General features: G+C 43.3%; 1 protein-coding gene across 4 annotated transcripts in view; it reads right to left on the bottom strand.

Moving 5' to 3' along the window:
• Positions 1-14,119: 14,119 nt before the first annotated feature.
• Positions 14,120-18,790, bottom strand: part of DROSHA (drosha ribonuclease III) — an 82,942-nt gene continuing 78,271 nt past the window's right edge. For all 4 annotated transcript variants that reach the window (XM_075417142.1, XM_075417139.1, XM_075417141.1 and 1 more), the window contains one exon: positions 14,120-17,509. In XM_075417142.1, coding sequence (XP_075273257.1) covers positions 17,379-17,509 — 131 coding nt within the window. In that variant the 3' untranslated portion in view covers positions 14,120-17,378. The remainder of the gene's footprint in view (positions 17,510-18,790) is intronic.

An 18,790-nucleotide genomic window follows, 5' to 3' on the forward strand; every position in this document is an offset into this window, starting at 1 on the left:
TTCATATTAATTCCCACTGCATGACCGCTTGGCATCGCTCTGGTTTTGTTTTGCTGCTGTTAGGTGTTCTTAGGTTGGTATCGCTGAGGAAATGGCAAGGGCAGGGCTCTGCTGTTCTCAGCACTGCATGGAGAAAATGGCATTTCCCACCCCAGCAAACGTGCCAAGAACACTAGCAGATGTCTGAAGGAACCCAGGTGTAAACTGCTAAAATCAGGAAATTAGGGGTTAGGAACTCAGCCTGCACAGTCACTTCTGAAAATGCTGTTGGACATCTACGTGCAGGTCAAGGTACTTCAATATAGCTGTAAACCTTTACCATGAGGGTGGTGAAACACTGGAATGGGTTGCCCAGAGAGGCGGTGGAGGCCCCATCCCTGGAAACATTCAAGACCAAGTTGGACTGGGCTCTGAGAAACCTGATCTTGTTAGCGGTGTCCCTGCTCGCTGCAGGGCGGTTGGACTAGATGACCTCTGGAGGTCCCTTCCGACCCAAAACTTTCTATGATTCTATGATTCTATAAATTCCTACTTGAAAAAAATGAAGGCTATAGAATTTTCTGTGTGTGTGTGTAACTGCAGCAGCTGGCTTAGCAATACAAGAAGTTTGCTGCTGATGGACATTAAAAGCACAAAACAGTATGACATAAGAGTGAATATTATGAGTGTTTTTTGTGGAAATGACCCTCACAGCATTTTAAGGTCAGTTCTGCTACTTAGCTATTAGACTCAAACTTATGAGAAAAAGATCACACGTAAAATTCGTCAAAATGCTGAGCTGTACTGCTGATAAAAAGAGATGGGGAGCGTACGAATTAGGAAAAGAGAAGAAAAAAGAAAGGAACTGAAAAGAGCAACACAGGGGAAAAGAGAAACCTCAGGAGGAAAATGAACATAGCCTGCAAATATCTTCAAGGCAATAATGTAAATGAAGGAAGGAAATTACACCAAGTCTCAGAATAAAACAAAAAAGAAGTAATGGCAATAAGCAAAGAAAGGAAAAGTTTAGGCTAAATATGAGCAAAAATCTAAGAGTAATTAGGCTAGTGAAAAATTCAAAGATAGCTGACGTGCAATTAATGCACATATCTAAGAACACCGGACAAAGAATAAAATGATGAAGAGAGCAAATCTGTAAAATGTAAGTTTTGAGAGGAAACAAAGAAGAAAATCTTCCCTGGCACCCTGTCTATGATTTTTCTGCACAATGGTCTGATCAGCTTCAGACTGACACAGCCTTCAAATTCTGTTACTTGCAACATACCTGTTTTCTCATTACACCTGCTTGTTCATGTTTTTTTTCCCCTTTGTGACAGCTGACATCAGTGTTATTCTTTTCTCTATTTTTGTCTTATTTGACTTCTCATCAGTTATACTTCAGTCACCGCGTCTCCTCGGCTCATCATTTTGTTCCCTTTCCACCCAGCTCCTTCAATCAGTACACAGACACAGATGCTTCTTCTGCAGTGAGCACTGATTTGACTGTACGTTCCCTCAGTCGCGTTCGCCTCAAGCATTTTGAATTCTGTTGTGTTCCAAGAGAGCCTGTAGCTGCTCAGGTGTAAGTGGTGACCGTTCAAAGCTGTGCAAATGGATGACCCTTGTTCAGCACAGCACTGGTTTTCAACAGGTCTTGCCTTTCAAGAGACATCTGTGTTTCACTAAGTACATTATGATTTAGTACGGAGCATAGATGTTTCATCAGCAGTGTCTCCTTGGTATTTTGACAAACTGTAAATTCGTGCTTTTAAAGTCTCAGTTACTCACATGCCAAGGTTTCATTTCAATGTTCAACTTCCAGCTCAATACAGATGCTTAATAAAGTCAAGGAAAGGACCCTATCCACTCAGAAGACATTAGAATGAGACCTCATACTTCTGTTCAAGCTGAAGTAACCCAGAACATAAATTTGCCATTTGGATCCTTTGCTGTGCAGCCAGTACAACAGCTTCCACTTCTGCTGTCATCACAGACGGCCTTCTAATTCAACAGTCTAAGTCCTCACACAACTCTCCATACCTTTCTATTCAAGTGCTCAAAAACCCATAACAGACTTGCACTCCCAGCACTGTAAGGTCAAGAAATGCTATTTTCTGCTTTTGCAGATGGGCAATTGACACTCAGTTAAAAAGGAGTTGGCCGCGTACATAACCTTGATGACCGATGCCAAAAAGACTTCTGTGGTGCTCCAGTAGCCCTTCAGCTTTTCCTGGAAAAAGCACTTGAACCCGAGTTTCCCTGTATGTGTGTGTAATACAGGGAAAGCTGGATGGAGCCATAGCACTGCTATGGATACAAGGACAGGTTGGCGTAGCAGTAAGGAGCGCATTCTCACTACCCTGGACTTCAGGAGAGTGACTTTGGCCTCTTCAGGGACCTGCTTGGTAGAGTGCCATGGGATAAAGCCCTGAAGGGAAGAGTGGCCCGAGAAAGCTGGTTAATATTCAAGGATCATCTCCTCCAAGCTCTGGAGTGATGCATCCCAACAAAGAGGAAGTCAGGAAAAAATGCCAGGACGCCTGCATGGATGAACAAAGAGCTCCTGGACAAAGTCAAGCACAAAAAGGAAGCCTACAGAGGGTGGAAGCAAGGACAGGTAGCCTGGGAGGAACACAGAGAAATTGTCCAAGCAGCCAGGAATCAGGTTAGAAAAGCTAAAGCCCTGGCAGAATTAAATCTGGCCAGGGATGTCAAGGGCAAAAAGATACGCTTCTATAGGTACATCAGTGATAAAAGGAAGACTAGAGAAAATGTGGGCCCTCTCTGGAAGGAAATGTGAGACATGGTTACCAGGGATATGGAGAAAGTTGAGGTACTCAATTACTTTTTTGCCTTAGTCTTCACCAGTAAGTGCTCCAGCCACACCACCCAAGTCGCAGATGGCAAAGGCAGGGACTGGGAGAATGAAGAACTGCCCACTGTAGGAGAAGATCAGTTTGAGGCCATCTAAGGAACCTGAAGGTGCACAAGTTCATGGGACCTGATGAGGTGCATCCATGGGTCCTGAGGGAACTGGCAGATGAAGTTGCTAAGCCACTATCTATCATATTTGAGAAGTCGTGGCAGTCTGGTGAAGCTGCCACTGACTGGAAAAGGGGAGATACAACCTCCATTCTTGAAAAGTGGAAAAAGGAAGACCTGGGCAACTACAGGGCAAGTCAGTCTCACCTCTGTGCCCCACAAGATTATGGAGCAGATCCTCCTGGAAACTACTCTAAGGCACATGGAAAATAAGGAGATGATTTGTGACAGCCAACATGGCTTCACTGAAAGCAAATCATGCCTGACAAATGTGGTGGCCTTCTATGACAAGGTTACTGCATTGATGGATAAGGGAAGAGCAACTGACATCATCTAACTGGACTCGAGCAAAGCATTTGACACTGCCCCACACAAAATCCATGTCTCTAAATTAGAGAGACATAGATTTGATGGATGGACTGCTCAGTGAATAAGGAATTGGCAGGATGGTCACACTCAAAGACTTGTGGTCAACGGCTCTATGTCCAAGTGGAGATCAGTGGTGTTCCTCAAGCACTGGTATTGGGATCGGCACTGTTTAACATCTTTGTCAGCAACATAGACAGTGGGAATGAGTGCACCCTCAGCAAATTTGCAGATGACACCAAGCTGGAGCAAAGGGATATCATCCAGAGGGACCTGGACAGCCTTGAGATGTGGGCCTGTGTGAACCTCATGAAGTTCAAACAAGGCCAAGTGCAAGGTCCTGCATGTGTGTCAGGGCAATCCCAAGCACAAATACAGGCTGGGTGAAGAACGGATTGAGAGCAGACCTGAGGAGAAGGACTTGGGGGTGTTGGTTGATGAGAAGCTCAACATGAACCAGCAGTGTGTGCTTGCAGCCCAGAAGGCGAACTGTATCAAGAGAAGTGTGGCCAGCAGGCTGAGCGAGGTGATTCTGCCCCTCTGCTCTGTTCTGGTGAGACCCCACCTAGAATACTATGTCCAACTCTGGAGCCCTCAGTGCAGGAAAAACATGGAGCTTGTGGAGTGCATTCAGAGGAGGGCCACAAAAATGATCAGAGGAATGGAACTCCTACGAGGAAAGGCTGAGAGAGTTGAGTCTTGTTCAGCATTGAGAAGAGAAGGCTCCAGGGAGACCTCAGAGTAGCCTTCCAGTACCTGAAGAGGGCTTACAAGAAAGCTGGAGAGGAGCTTTTTACAAGGGCCTGTAGCAATAGGACAAGGGGTGATGGCTTTAAACTGAAAGAGAGTAGATTTAGATTGGATATAAGAAAGAAATTCTTTAGCATGAGGGTGGTGAGGCACAGGAACAGGTTTCCCAGAGAAGTTGTAGATGCCCCCCCCCGGAAGTGTTCAAGGCCAGGTTGGATGGAGATCTGAGCAACCTGGTCTAGTGGAAAGTGTCCCTGCCCATGGCGAGAGGGTTGGAACCAGATGATCTGTAAGGTCCCTTCCAACCCAAACCGTTCTATGCCTGCCCAGGGACACTGACTAGAGGTAAGGGGCAGAGAAAGGAAAGACAAAGTTCATAGTACCTTAATATTTTTCTCCTCATTTTGCCATTCTAACGTTTCCCTTGCTGGGGTTAATTAACAACTACGCATGTCGGTGCTTGAGGAACAAAGCAGACTGCAGTTTTTACCCCTCTCTTGTGTTTTCCATAGCAGTGACCAGACCTTGGGATTTAACCTCTGTAAGCGTTCTCTCATTACCTTCCTGCTAATTAGTCTAAATTCATTTATGAGGTATATTACCTAGGGACTTCATATGGTTTAGCACATTAAAAGATAAAGCTTCTTGACATTTAAAAATACTCTCATTTTTGAGAAAACTGTCACTCCGCCTCACATTTGCACATAAGGGGATGGTTGAAGGAGTCACGTGGGGATAAAGAAGCATCCTCCTCACAGCAGTGGCTGTGTAAAGTACTAAGGAGGCTACGCCATGCTGGATCAATTTGAGCACTCGTGTCTTACTACAGCTACATGCCACAAATGTTTAAAGCCTAGATTCAACTCAGCTAGATATGGGCACTGGGCTAATCAGAAAGATAAAAGAGATGTCACCCCTCGGTTCTCAGAAAGGAGTAGGTGATTCATCCTGCCTAAGCCATGAACTAGTCTGGAGGTGTTGCTTCTTCTCTCCACTTACGACAGCAGGGGCCGAGGGGCCATAGCTATGACTTCAGTGTCTACTATTTGGTAGGATGCATTTCAGCCTTAGAGTTTTGTATGGTAGATGCACTTGTCAGGGGTTCTTGAGTTCGGAGCATTTTCTTTTTCTATAGATGCAATTTGCAAGTTCTAACTTCAGACATGCTCCTTAAAAACCCGTTGTGCCAGCCTACGCTTCCCTCCACAGCTCTGTGCGCTTACGTGCGTGCAAGCTGAAGACAAATGTTACTGAAAAGTCATCCTAGAGCAGCAGAAGCCCAATCAGCACAGTTCCTCCACTATGTTGGCTAAGGTACTTAAAAAAACAGAGGCTATTTTGCAGAGCCAGGTACGTCCACAGGTAGCAAAATTACAGCCCTCGGTCTTTTCTCCACTATCCCCTTCTTGGAAATGTGTGAGGGATCAATGAGGATTAAACTTCTGAAAGTGCCATGCCAGAAGTCGAAAGAGGAGCTGCTTATCTCTGTTCACTGGAACCTCTTCTGATGGCGTGTCTCCTCCAGACATGCCTTCTCTACATATGTCTCTGTGTACGGAAAAATTGCTGAACAAAAGAAACCGAGTTAAGGTGAAAATCTTGAGCTGTATTACAAGTTTTCAGACAGAAGGATGTGTTCTGTTCTGAAAGTCCCTGATGATTTATTTAGTGGGCATATTTTTACATTGTTTCCTTTAACATCAGAGAAAAGGTGCCTTTGGAGAGGCACAGCTTTTATCTCACCTCCTTTAAAATCACACCACAGGTCTCAAAAGGAAGGCTAAGGCATGTCAGAATTTAAAACATTCACCTTATGGCTGTCACCCAAAGTGGATGGAATATGTGCCACCAAGTTGTAAATGATTGCTTATGCTGCCAATCACAGTCAGAGTCTCAACCAAATGACAGAAGTTCCCACTGTCTCCCTCAAAGTGAAGCTGAATCCTTTTACACCAGAACAGGATCTCACCCTTAAGTTTCAGTGTCTTCTGAATCCAAAGTAATTTTATGCACTTGAATAATTTATCTTCAAAACCTATTTTTCCTTAATTTGACTATGCCCTCGTTCCTCTTGGGCTTGGTACTTACAGTGTAGCTCTACTGCTAAAAAAAAATATGTGAAATTAGCACTTTCTTACTCAGCAGATCCCTTTCCTGTGCGAAGTCAGGAAGAATGCTGCTTAACTTACCATAAAAAGTTCTAAAACCCTTTTTTCCCCTCCTCCCTGCTTTCCAACAGGCAGAACCCATACGGCGAGGGGAAGCAAACAGGACAGGACTTTTTGGCTCCTGAATTTATGGGACTGTTAACTGACCTGCAGGGCCACTCGGGCAACCTCTGGGTGTCTGGGCTGAGACCACCGTCACACTCCCACTGCAGGCAGCGGAGGGCTGTATGTGCAAGCAAAGCTTGCAAAGCTGTTGCCACTGCTGATATGCAAGTCAAAACAATGCGAGGTCCCAACCCTAGCTGATGTGCTCAACTCAACAGAGGCAGACAGTCACCTGCTTAACATTAGTCTTACGCACAAGCATTGCAGGATCAGGGCCACCACAAGTCTAGGGACTAAAAACCAAACAAGGCTATTTGTTGATGTGCTGCAAAACATCTCAGGTGTGAACCCTCCTGTGCCAATCCTGAGGCATTGGCTTAGGGGGCCTACGGGAAGGATGGAGAGGGGCTTTTCACAAGGGTGTGCAGTGATAGGACAAGGGGGGAATGGCTGTAAACTAAAACAGGGCAGATTTAGGTTAGATATTAGGAAAAAATTCTTCACCATGAGGGTGGTGAGGCACCGGAACAGGTTGCCTAGAGAAGCTGTGGCTGCCCCCTCCCTGGAAGTGCTCAAGGCCAGGTTGGATGGAGCTCTGAGCAACCTGGACTACTGGAGGATGTCCCTGCTCATGGCAGGGGGGTTGGAACCACATGATCTTTAAGGTCCCTTCCAACCCTTACCATTCTATGATTAGTTAAAACATATTGTGGAATCAGATTGAGGTTCCCACAAATCAAATAAGGTTTGGGGACAATTTCTTACATTGTAAGAGAGAAACCGATTGCTCTTTCAGAAACAGATAAAGTAACGTTGGCATAAGATCTTTTGTGGAAGACAATACAATTTAAGGCAATACACCCTGCAATGTATCCAAATGATTACTTTTTTCTACTTTTCAAGATAAGTCCTTTCTAAAACTCACAGTACAAGTTCAGGATTACTTTCCCTCAAGAAAGTACATGCAATACATAATAAAAAAAAAAAACCCTTTCAATTTCTCTTTGCCATAAGACATTATTTATTACCAGAACATTCTTCAAATTTAAACAGTCTCTAACGTATGACTAAATCTGAAGTCACTTTGTCTGTCAAAAGGTAAAGGGCAAATGAGTTATAAGGGCAGCTGGGTCATCGGAAGTCGTTCTCTTTGGACCAGAAGTAGTAAAAAATATCCTCAGTCTTCCAAACAACTAAAGTCCCAGAAGGCCACAAATCCTAGCTTTGCAACAGGCCAACCTACTCAACACAAAGGTCAGTATCATTAAACAGAATAAACAAAGCAATCCTATAGCCAGAAATGGCAGATCTGCCTAGGAGGTGAAGGAGGCATGCAGCTGTCTCTCGGGACCTCCTTCCCTCCTGCACAATCCCAAACTTCTTTCACACACACCCACACTCCATCTGCATGTGTGCATACCCACGTCTGTACAACGCATGCACGTGTGGGACCAGGCAAAAATCCCCCCAGACTGTGGGAAGCCATGAGATCACCGACTCACAGAATGGTCGGGGTTGGAAGGGACCTCTGTGGGTCACCCAGCCCAACCCCCTGCCCAAGCAGGGTCACCCAGAGCAGGCTGCACAGCACCGCGTCCAGGCGGGTCTGGAATATCTCCAGAGAAGGAGACTCCACAACCTCCCTGGGCAGCCTGGGCCAGGGCTCCGTCACCCTCAGAGGGAAGAAGTTCTTCCTCATGTTCAGCTGGAGCTTCCTCTGCTTCAGTTTGTGCCCGTTGCCCCTTGTCCTGTTGCTGGGCACCACTGAAAAGAGCTTGGCCCCGTCCTCCTGACACCCACCCACTTACCAAGCAGCAGCTGATTGAACTGAGCTCTTCTGCATGCGTACTGTCCTCTGGATCCCTAGTCTTCCTCCTCACTGCCTCGCAGCCAATACTGTTTCAGTCAGAGATTAACCACAGCTCGTAAAGAGAAAGGTCTTGCTTCTACCTTCAGCTCTTGCTAACATCTCACCAGTTTCTGCCAGTCAAGGCTGGGTTAAAGCCATGCTGATTCCTCCACCTGCCTTCTTAATGGCTGAAAATGCACTGGATGGGTTTCCACTCGCCCGCCTCAGCGCCAACGCCCGATGCTCCCAGCCCACGGACTGTGCTCAAGCACATGGTGAGTGGTGTCATCCTCACCTCCACCTCCCATTACTGCTATGGGGGTGACCACTAACCCTCCTGCAGGAGCCAGTACACATGGCAGCACCAGGCTAAGATGAGGGGACACTCTTCTCTTTTAATGACGTTAGCACATGGCCCCGTCTACCTATCTGTGGCCATTGCTGGAAGGCAAACAGTTCTCAATTTCTTTCAAGCAAATGAGGAAATCGCTTAGGTATTTTGAAATCAAATACTCTGCATAAATGAGAGCGTAGCTGTTTGCATGTTTATTTTCTTCTGTAACCACACTGGAAGAATAGTAGATGTGCTTAGAGCCGCACTAACCTCCAATGGGTTTGGTGGGGATATGTTCCAACTTCAAAAACCACCAGCCATAACGGCTGGCCGTGAATCCAGAACAGAGACCTGCCTTGTCCTGCTTGGGCACAACGGAGCCAATGCCAGCTCTGCCCCAGCACCACGGCACTGCTTGCTGTTACCCAAGTGACACTTGTCGTACGCCCCGTCACAAGGTGGAACTTCAAGCTACGAGCCCAAGCTGCCACAGCCCGAGCTCAACAGCAAAGGCAGGCAAAAGGGAACGTGCTGGCTGCGGAGAGAGACTCCTCCCTCACAGCACCAGCCACCTGGATTTTCCGTCATTTTTTTAAATTACTTTTATAAGCTTTCAGTGTGAAAGAGATTACATCGATCTGCTTTCTAGTCTGCTGTGCACAAAACTTAAAATGCCCATATTAATGCAGAAATAAAATAACTACTATATCTAAAGCTAAATGCTGTAAATCAGTAGCTACGTGGTATGAAGAGAGGACGAACCGCAGCTGGGACTTGACAGACTCAGGTTTTGTTCTCATTTCTACCCTTGACCCGTTTGGTGACTTTAAGTCATTGCTTTCTATTTCTTTCTGAGTCCGGGACTGCCTGTCATTTTCTGTTCCTATAGTGGGTGGTAGGAAAAGCCCCAGTGCTAGTGAAGAGCTCTGGGTACTACAACAACACAAACCATGTATTATACACAATATTAGAAGGTTTGTATTGTAGCAGTTAAACCTGTTAAACAAACAGTGAACACAGAGGAAACTTCTTTCCATGGTAAAAAGGTACCATGTCGCAATGAGTGAAAACTTCAGATGTTTCATAAATATATACATATATATCTGTATTTACCCCAAACATATGTATTAAAATATGTTCCTAATTAAGCTCCAGATACCTATTACAGCATTGCTAGATTACTTCCCACCTCTATATTTTAAGATATTAAAGTTTCATCACCTCACTTCTAACTCTAATAAAAAGTATTGATTTGCTATATCTCATCTTTAAGACTTCCACTCTGGCTTCGCATAAAACTCAATGCATTTTTTTAAAGCCATCATTACCTCAAGCACATGGCACAGAATTGTACTTACATGACAATGAAACTACATTTTTCAGTACATATTTGAAAGTGATTAACACAATTTTCTATCCAAATTAATCTGCTTCTCAGCAGTCCGTGTTGAAATAGACCTTTTTCTAACATTTCAGGTAACAGTTCTGCCTTTTCTTACCTCTTTCTCCTTGCTTACATCTATAAATGTCCATTTATAAGCTGCCAGCTGAAACAGATGCCAGACAATCCAATTGGATAAATTCGCAGCGTAAGCTGCAAAAAGTGCATCACCACATGCCTTAAAACTTTACAATCTCCCTTAAAATGTCCGACAGAATCCCCCCCAAATTATACTGGAAAGATTTATTTGCATGGGTGCGCAGCGAGGCTTTTGTTCTTGCTGTTGGCAGTTGACTGCTGATACAAATGTTGAAGAATGGCTTGCAAGGGCAAAGAGTTCAAGGTTATTTATTTTCTTTTCTCACAGTGAGCAAGGAATTGATGCTGTATCTGCTAACCAAAATTAAGGGTCAGGGAACTTTGACGTAGGAGATCGTAGTGCTATGGACCACATTAAAAAACAAATAAACAAACAATAACAACATTGAAAAATTAAAAAAAAACCAAAACATTGATAGCAATAGGAGCAAAAAAGGAATGCAAAGTGTTGAAAACCAGTTGCTGAGTAAAGCCACTGAGTTCTCTGAAAGTTTTGAGGGCTTACAGGGTTGGCAGTGCCCGGTCCCTTCGGATGTCTGCTCCAGCCCCGATTCCAAAAACAGTGAGCAATAACACACAGGCTGCTTTCGACTGTTAGTGTACAGGCACCTACGGAGCCAGGATACTGGCTATAAAATCTGACACATGATGACAGGTGGAAAACGTATTTAAAATATTTGGCTTGGTTTTTGGAAGAAGGAAGGAGACAAGAGTATTGAATAACAAATTTTGAACTTCAAAGATTAAAACAATTTTTTTCTTATTTTTTCCTTTGGATGGCTTATTTATTTTTTCTTGGCTTATTTATTTTTTCTTAACAACAATAAAGCTAAAAGATTCTCATGTATTTGACTATGTTTATCATAACAAAAACAGAAGGTAAGAGCAGCAATTTTGGGTGACTTGTCCGATGGGGTCATTAAAAATTTTATCTTACAAAATAGTAATTGGATTTTTTTTTTTTTTAAAAAACACCCTTTATAATTGGATATTGAAAAACATGAGCATTTTCAAGTGCCACTGGATTGGGAGATGCCTGCTTTTCGTTTGCCAGTTCAAGTATCCCTCTGGAAACAGAGCTGCAACATTCGAATCGTAATTCTAGTTGGCAGCAAAACCTGGTCATCATGTCAGAACTGTTCTGAGACAGTAAATGGCTGAAGTAATGACAGGAGCAAATCTGCAGGGAAGTCATATTTTTTATTTTTTTTTTTAAAGAAGTGTTGGCTCAGCTTGCATCAGTGGAGTCCCATGGGTTCCCACGAGCACCATGCCCATCTTTAAATAAAGTAACAAGCTACATCCAGTGACAAACACTCACCCTTCACTGCTGCATCGCTGCTGGACCACTGATGTACGGGCTGCTTCTGCCACCAGTAGAAGTTCACAATTTCTCAGCTCAAGAGTCTGTCCTTTGCTAATGGATTACTTTTGAAATGTCTGCTGTACAAGCAACACACTGGGCTCTGGCTTCTTATAGTAAACTCCCTAATTTTAGAGACAGAATCACAGAATGGTGGGAGTTGGAAGGGACCTCTGTGGGTCACCCAGTCCAACCCCCTGCCGAAGCAGGGTCACCCAGAGCAGTCTGCACAGGACCTTGTCCAGGCGGGTTTTGAATATCTCCAGAGAAGGAGTCTCCACAACCTCCCTGGGCAGCCTGTTCCAGTGCTCCGTCACCCTCATGTTCAGACAGAACTTCCTCTGCTTCAGTTTGTGCCCCACAGGAATAATGGATGAGGGTGGCAGTGCCAGCCTGCACAGCCAAATACTCTTTTTCTCCCCCAGGGAAACTCTCAGGCACAGGAAGAGAAACGTAGCAGGCTTTCACTTCATCCACAGACTGGGGCATCCACTGGATGAGGCATCATTGTCCTACCATGGACTTCCTACGGCCAGGACCCAAGTGACAATTTCATCCTTGTTTTCATGCCTCAGCAGCAGAATAAATAGCCCCTCATTCCCTCCACACAGGTGCTGTGCAGACAACAGAGTCACTTGCTTGAGGCGTTCAGGCATGATTGTGTTGTAAGTCACAGGTATCTCATTTATACCCTTACTCATGAAAGATTCTGCAGTCCTTCTGAGGAACCCAGTGAGGAAATACACCTAGTTAGCAAGGTTTGGGGTGTAATTTGCTGCTTCCTTTGTTATCTGTAGCAAGCAGGTGAAGAGCAGGGCCTCCAAGTTCAACCTGCTCCCTGATGGACAGGGAAATCTGGGTGGCTGGAGCACATAACTAACTTCATCTTAGGACCCCAGAAAGAATCTGCGAAATTTCAGGGCACCTGAAAAAAGAAGGTATGGGAACAAAAAAATCCAGGAGAGTTGGAGAAGATATCACCCTTTTCTTTGTCTTTGAGCAGTCCTTGTCTTTGACTTTTAAAAAGCAGAGGAGATATTTCCTTTAATTTTTCTTCACAGGCTCAGACTACCTGTTCTGGCCAACGTGCTTGGCTGCAGCTGGGGGGGTCAAGCCTCTCTGACTGCGCTGCTTTCGTGACTCCCCGGCAGATGTTCCAGCATGCTGACACCAGCCAACGCACTCCAGTCAGCAGCACTCCTTTCCCTCATCTCATTCCCTTCCAGGTCAAGAACGTGCCTATGAGCAGAAAGCACAGACAAGAACCTACGATGGTCGTCTCTTCTGCAAGCTTTGGAGAGTTGCCCTACCTGAGCACCTCACTGCAACAGCAATGAGGTAGGCCACCACGAAGAGAAGAAAATAAGGAAAACAAAACAAGACCAGTGCAAAGTCATTGACCCTTAAGTCCTTCCAAGGACAAGATAATTGTTTAAAAGAGGAATGCAGAGAAACGCTAAGGAGATGTGATGGATGGTCTTACCTAGCATTTCATTTCTACGTTAAGACATAGTACGTCCATAAACACGAACATTTGCTAAGAAACACACCCACCTGTAACTCAAGGTGGGAACACAAAATACATCAGAATATAATGGAAGAAAAAGTCACGAGATATTTTAAAAAGGCCATTCTCATGAAAATAAAACTCTCCACCTTGTCTATAATTCGAAGTGACCAGCACGCCTCCAGATTTGCAATCCCTTTTAATCAGCATCTTCATACAAAGAGAAATTGTATCTTCAAAATAGAAGCAGTTAACCTATTTTTCAGAGGTAGATGGTCTAATTAGCAGCTCTGCAATAAGAATAAATGGTATTGAGATGTGTCCATGACAGATGAGAGATCCGATTCCCTGCTGTACCTACCATAATGCTACAGCTTTTTTTTTTTGTTAGTGTAATAAGTAAACGCAAGTTCGTTATGCAGCCACCAATTTATTTTGCAGCTGCTTTCCAGGTTATTCACCACATTTACTGAACTATGAAAGACCAGACAGCAGAATCCAGAATGCCTGTCCCCAGACACCACAGCTTACTGGCCAAGAATAATCACCAACAACAAATGATGCGACGAGTCACATTTTTCTGAGCCTTCTCACAGCAAGATGTCAGTCATTCCAAGAGCTAAAGATTTAGGCTTGCAGGCAAGAGAAGACAGCAGAGACAATCTTCAACTGCAAGTTTTCACTATGCTTCAAGGAACAAAACAGGAACCACTTTCTGGTTATTATTCCCCATCTAAGCAAAACTATTTCAAGCGCTCAATGAGAAATATATAACCCATGGGGGGGAGAGGCGAGAAGCAGGGTGGGATGGACGGGTCACAGAAATTTCTATCACAGTATCATCCCCACCAAAACCAAGTCACAATGGCACAATGCAGACGGTCAACTCCCTAAGCTCTTACAGGGCTTTACAAACTTCTCACCAGCGAACAGCTTACTTCATTTAAACAGGTAGCCTGTATAATGAGACTCTTTGAAGTAGGGAGACAGATGATCAGGATTTGCCTTTTGATCTTTCCAAATTGCTTTAGCAAGTAACAACTATGCCTGAAGTCTTTTCTGGAAAATTTTATTAGCAATAATGTTTACAACAGACTTAGGGACCAAGGTTCTCTCAGTATCGCTGTTAAATAATCTTACAGCACCAGAAATCTTACAAAGCAAACTTGGGCTCTGCAAATAATAATGATGAATTTTATGTAAATTCAATTAAAATTCCTAATAAAATGAACTATGATTCTATTCAATGGTCTGTACATATGCACACAAAAAAGAAGAAAAAGAAAGATGTGCTTTCACAGGATCTGATGGATCCACAGATCTCAGTCCTGTTCTTCGTTTACCTACTTGCACCCAAATCAAGTCAATGGATCTCACTTGGAGAACCTCTACATCAGAACAGATCAGGCACTGGAGCAATCAAAAAGGACCTTACTTTATCAATAAGCCAGAGACATTTTCACATTTCCAAAAAAGCAGCCAAAGTTGTCTAGTTATAGACTACAACTGCTTCGCTGATATAACATGAGCTCAGTAATAATTTTTCCCAAATTTAAGGCAACTTCAAGAAACCACTTTCTCTCTTTAGTGTGTGTTATGAAGGAGCGTGCTCACATTACACATTCTATGCATTTCCTTAAGTTACCAGAAAAATTCACAGCCACTGTTTTTAGAGAGCGGATACACAGTAAGACATCGTGGTTTTGACATAGACAAAGGAAACATGAATTTCTTTTCTTTACCTTTTATTTTGTTTTCTGCCTTCAAGACAGTGAAAACAAAATTTCTGTAGGCAATCTTCCTAGCCCACGCTTATACAGTGAAAAAAGGGAAAACAGCCTGCTCATGAAAAAATGGTTATCATCTACATTTTACTGAGGAAGACCTAAAATTTGTTAACTGTAGTAATGGAATGCAGAAATTGTTTTAAAAGTTTGTTTGTTTTCAAGCAATTTCTGGGTCAAAGAAGAAAAGACAACAGTTCTGGGTTCCTCCCCCCAAACAGCATATCTGATAAACTCAATCTGGTTTTATGCAGATGTTTATGAATAAGCTCACAGGCTTCTTACAGCTGACAAGCGAAATGATGTACAGGGAGAATGACAGTCACGTTAAACTCCGAGCTAACAATTCCACTAGGGTACACTGGTGACATTGGTTATGATGAGAGAAATTTGCTAAGCAGCCATACACCTGAAAATGAAGTCACTGCATCTTCGACTTGTTAAACACATGGATCTGTTCACGGTTAAACAGGGAAAAATAAAATAATGGCGTACTCAATTACCCTTAGTCCTCTACCAATGCACCATTTCAACTTACTGCTAGAAGCAGATGGGCAATTCTACAAAAGAATTTGAGATACAAAAGACTTGAGGGCAGGGGAGTTGTCGCTGCTTGCTTTTCAAGCCTGCTGCAGTTCAGAGGCATTTCAGCTTTTTATTTACAGACTGAAGCTGTAAGGAGTTACAATCACTTCTCAAAAGTCAAAGAACAGCAGCATCCAACAGAGAGCAGCTCCTTACCTTTATCTTGCTGTTTTTATCCCCTCCCTTGTGTTTTAATGGTGTATTATCACTCTCTAAATTACAGAATGTGTTTGTTTATCTTTTTTCCTCTCATCCCCTGAAATGGATTTAAAGCATTAATCCATTAAGAAAAGGCAAGCATAGAAGCTGGAAGAAGTGAGGTAGTGCTATGGGGTCAAGTTTTTTTTTTTTTAAACACATTTAAGTGCATCTCACATTGCATGTGTACAAAAATGTGCTTATGAAAATACACATGTTGACTAGTTCAGAAGTGAAACTTTTGGAAGACAGTTGGGTAGTCTGAACTTTTCAGCTACGCTTGTGTCTACTTTCGCACCTGTAATAAAGCGCTTTCACGGACGCCCATCACACACCTACAGAAAGGTGCTTCAGAGAAACGCTGAATTAGCTGCTCAGTGTAGCGTGGCCACTGGGCAGGTCTTCTTTCAGGAGTCTGCATGAATTCTTTGGGCCAGACTCATGCATCCATTCTCACAAAGCTGCTTGGTATCTTATCACATACACCTGTCTTACATCAGAAAAAATGCATCACCAAAACGGATCTGAAGCAGGAAGAAAATGTACAGTTAAGGAAAATGAGTTGTATCCATTTCACTTCTCAGAAAAGAAAGGTAGAAAAATGACTACACAATATGCACTAAGGGGCTGTTTTAACTCAGAAATCAGTGTAACGAAAATGAAAGGCTTCAAGCAGGCAAATTAAAAGTATGAACAACACATCAACATCTACAACGAAGCTGGCAGTCAGTGGGAAAAACCAACAGACACAGCAGATGTTCCACTTTCGGTCCTATTCAGTGCTTTTACAGAAGAAACATCTGTCTGCCCAACACAACCCACAGACACCAAAACCCAAGGAAACTGGGTGACTCCAAACTGTATGCTGTCTTCGAACTACACCTCGGGAACAAATCCTGCCCTGTTTTGGATACAAACAGTTTTCAGTGAACCTACCTGGAACAGCACCTGTATGGAGTTTCTAATACACCATTTGACTATTATGGTCACACCGATATCTTCTGGACAAAGAAATCCAATAAAGTAGTCACCAGTTTGACAGAGCAAGAAGCTGAGCATGATAATAAACTTGTAAATGTGAACACGGCGCATTCTCGCAAAAAAGGCTGTCATTCTCTTGCTTCGTAATTACTTTTTTCCTTTTTCTTAGAGTTTTATAATACTGATTTAAAGACAAAAATCCCCAACCTTCCACACACACCTGTGTCACATTCCAGATGTGAAATCCACTGTTTAAAAACACCCGTATATCTCCTTTGCTTAAATTGCTGTATCAGTTTCTGTAAAAGGACCTGAAGTTTATGGCTCTGGTTTAGCAGAGTCAAGAAGTACATTTAGCTGCAAAACCTAAGTTAGGTGCATGCTTAAGTGCTCTGCTGAATTATTTTCTCATAATACTTTCCTTCTCCACAGCAGAGTTCATGCAATAACTTTTCTGGTCACTGACAAAACCATATTTGGACATAGGAGACAATTGATAAACAGCTTTTCCTACTACAGGCTTTTGAAATTAATACTTTATTACTTCATACAAGACAGTAGAAATAATAAGAATAATCCCACAACTTTTCATAAAACTTAAAAGGATTTAAAAACAAATCTTACTAAAAAGCCAAACAAACTTCGCACTTAAAATCAAACTGAAGAAATACTATATACACACTTTTTTAAAGAAGAGAACATGATTTTCTATTTGAAATCAACAGGCACTCTTCATTCATCATCTGCAAGAAACCAGGTTAGGTCTCCATAGGCCACAGTCAGAGTTATTAAGTAAGTAAATATGCCACTGCTTCTCTGCCCTCCTTTTATTTCCTGGCTTCTTCGGTCTCATCTGGCTCTCTCTCTTGATGCTCTCTTTCCCACCTCATTTCTTTCAACTCTTGTCTGTACTTCCGTTCAATGAACCGTTTCTGATGGGCCATCTGGGGAAAGTTATCTGACACAAGGAGAAATATTTTACATTAATAAACAAACTTGTAACACAGAAAGCCTCAGCTCTTTTTTTCTTTCTTTTTAAACTTTGATGAGATTACGCTTAGGGGGGGAATAATGTTAATACCATTTTTACTCGTTTATTTCTAATAATCCATAGTAAACCAGGGCTGTGTGTCATAAGACTTTGGTTTCTTTATGATTTCCACATCTGTTTCTCCTGCTACAAAGCACTGCCAAACCTAATACATTCACAAAAATAAAATACAAAATCCTGGTATAGCAACACGGCCAGGTATTACCTGGATTTTACATTCTGTTCCCCTAGCAACAGGTGATCGATACTGAAAAATGAATGTGAGACTACTGTCAAGGCTGTCAGGGTTTTTTTGCCTTGTTCTCACTCCAAAAAGTATGAGCCCCGGGTTCTAAGCATTGTACAGATCTTTCCATTATTATTATTTTAGATCAAGCAGAATCCACTAGATGCCCCACATTATGGCAGGGTTCCTAATGGGAAAATAATAGCATAGCAAAATGGAACGCAGTAAAATCTGTTCCTGAAAAAGTTAATGCGTAGCTATGTGCCAGAACCCAGCCTCAGCGTAGTCTTAAGAGCATGGATGAGTGAAGACTGGCTAAAACAGACTAGACAAGGCTGAGGTGATGGAGAACTATCTAGGGGGACGGATGCTTCTGCTTTCAGACAGTTGTCCATTAGCTGCTACGTATGTACGCCAGCCAGAACTGAGGCTGTAAAACCAGCTTATATAATTGATCAGAAGCGCTCTCCGTGTGGAGCACAGCAGACAGAATGTGATGTTTCCTGCATGACCAGCCTGCTGACATTCATCTGCGTCTCTGTGCCGCAGGGACCTGCGCCCTCCAGCTGGTCAGAAATCAAAGCGGTGGCAGAGCACGTGGCAGCCCGCAGCTGGCGGTAAATCCTGCTGGGAACACACAGACCTCTGGGATCAGCACTGGCTACCTGTCTGCGCCTGAGATGAATGCGAAAGGTTACTACGCTGACCTCTAAAGCCATAAACAAATCTGGGAGATGTCTTGGCAAAGGACTGCTCTCTCTCTAGCTGGCTATCAAGAGAGAATTCAGCTGAGGCTCCTCAGGGAGGAGTCCCGTGACACCAAGCATCTTCCTCCTCTTTCTGGGTCCCAAGCAGCACAGATTTATTCAGCTAGAGAACACGGTGCAGAAACCACATAATCTGCAGGAGCTTGTGGTAGAGCAGAATGGCTTTCTACTGCTTTGTTACCTTGGCTGGTGAAA

Source organism: Opisthocomus hoazin, chromosome 3, assembly GCF_030867145.1.
Source record: "Opisthocomus hoazin isolate bOpiHoa1 chromosome 3, bOpiHoa1.hap1, whole genome shotgun sequence".
In the NCBI taxonomy this organism is placed as follows: domain Eukaryota; kingdom Metazoa; phylum Chordata; class Aves; order Opisthocomiformes; family Opisthocomidae; genus Opisthocomus; species Opisthocomus hoazin.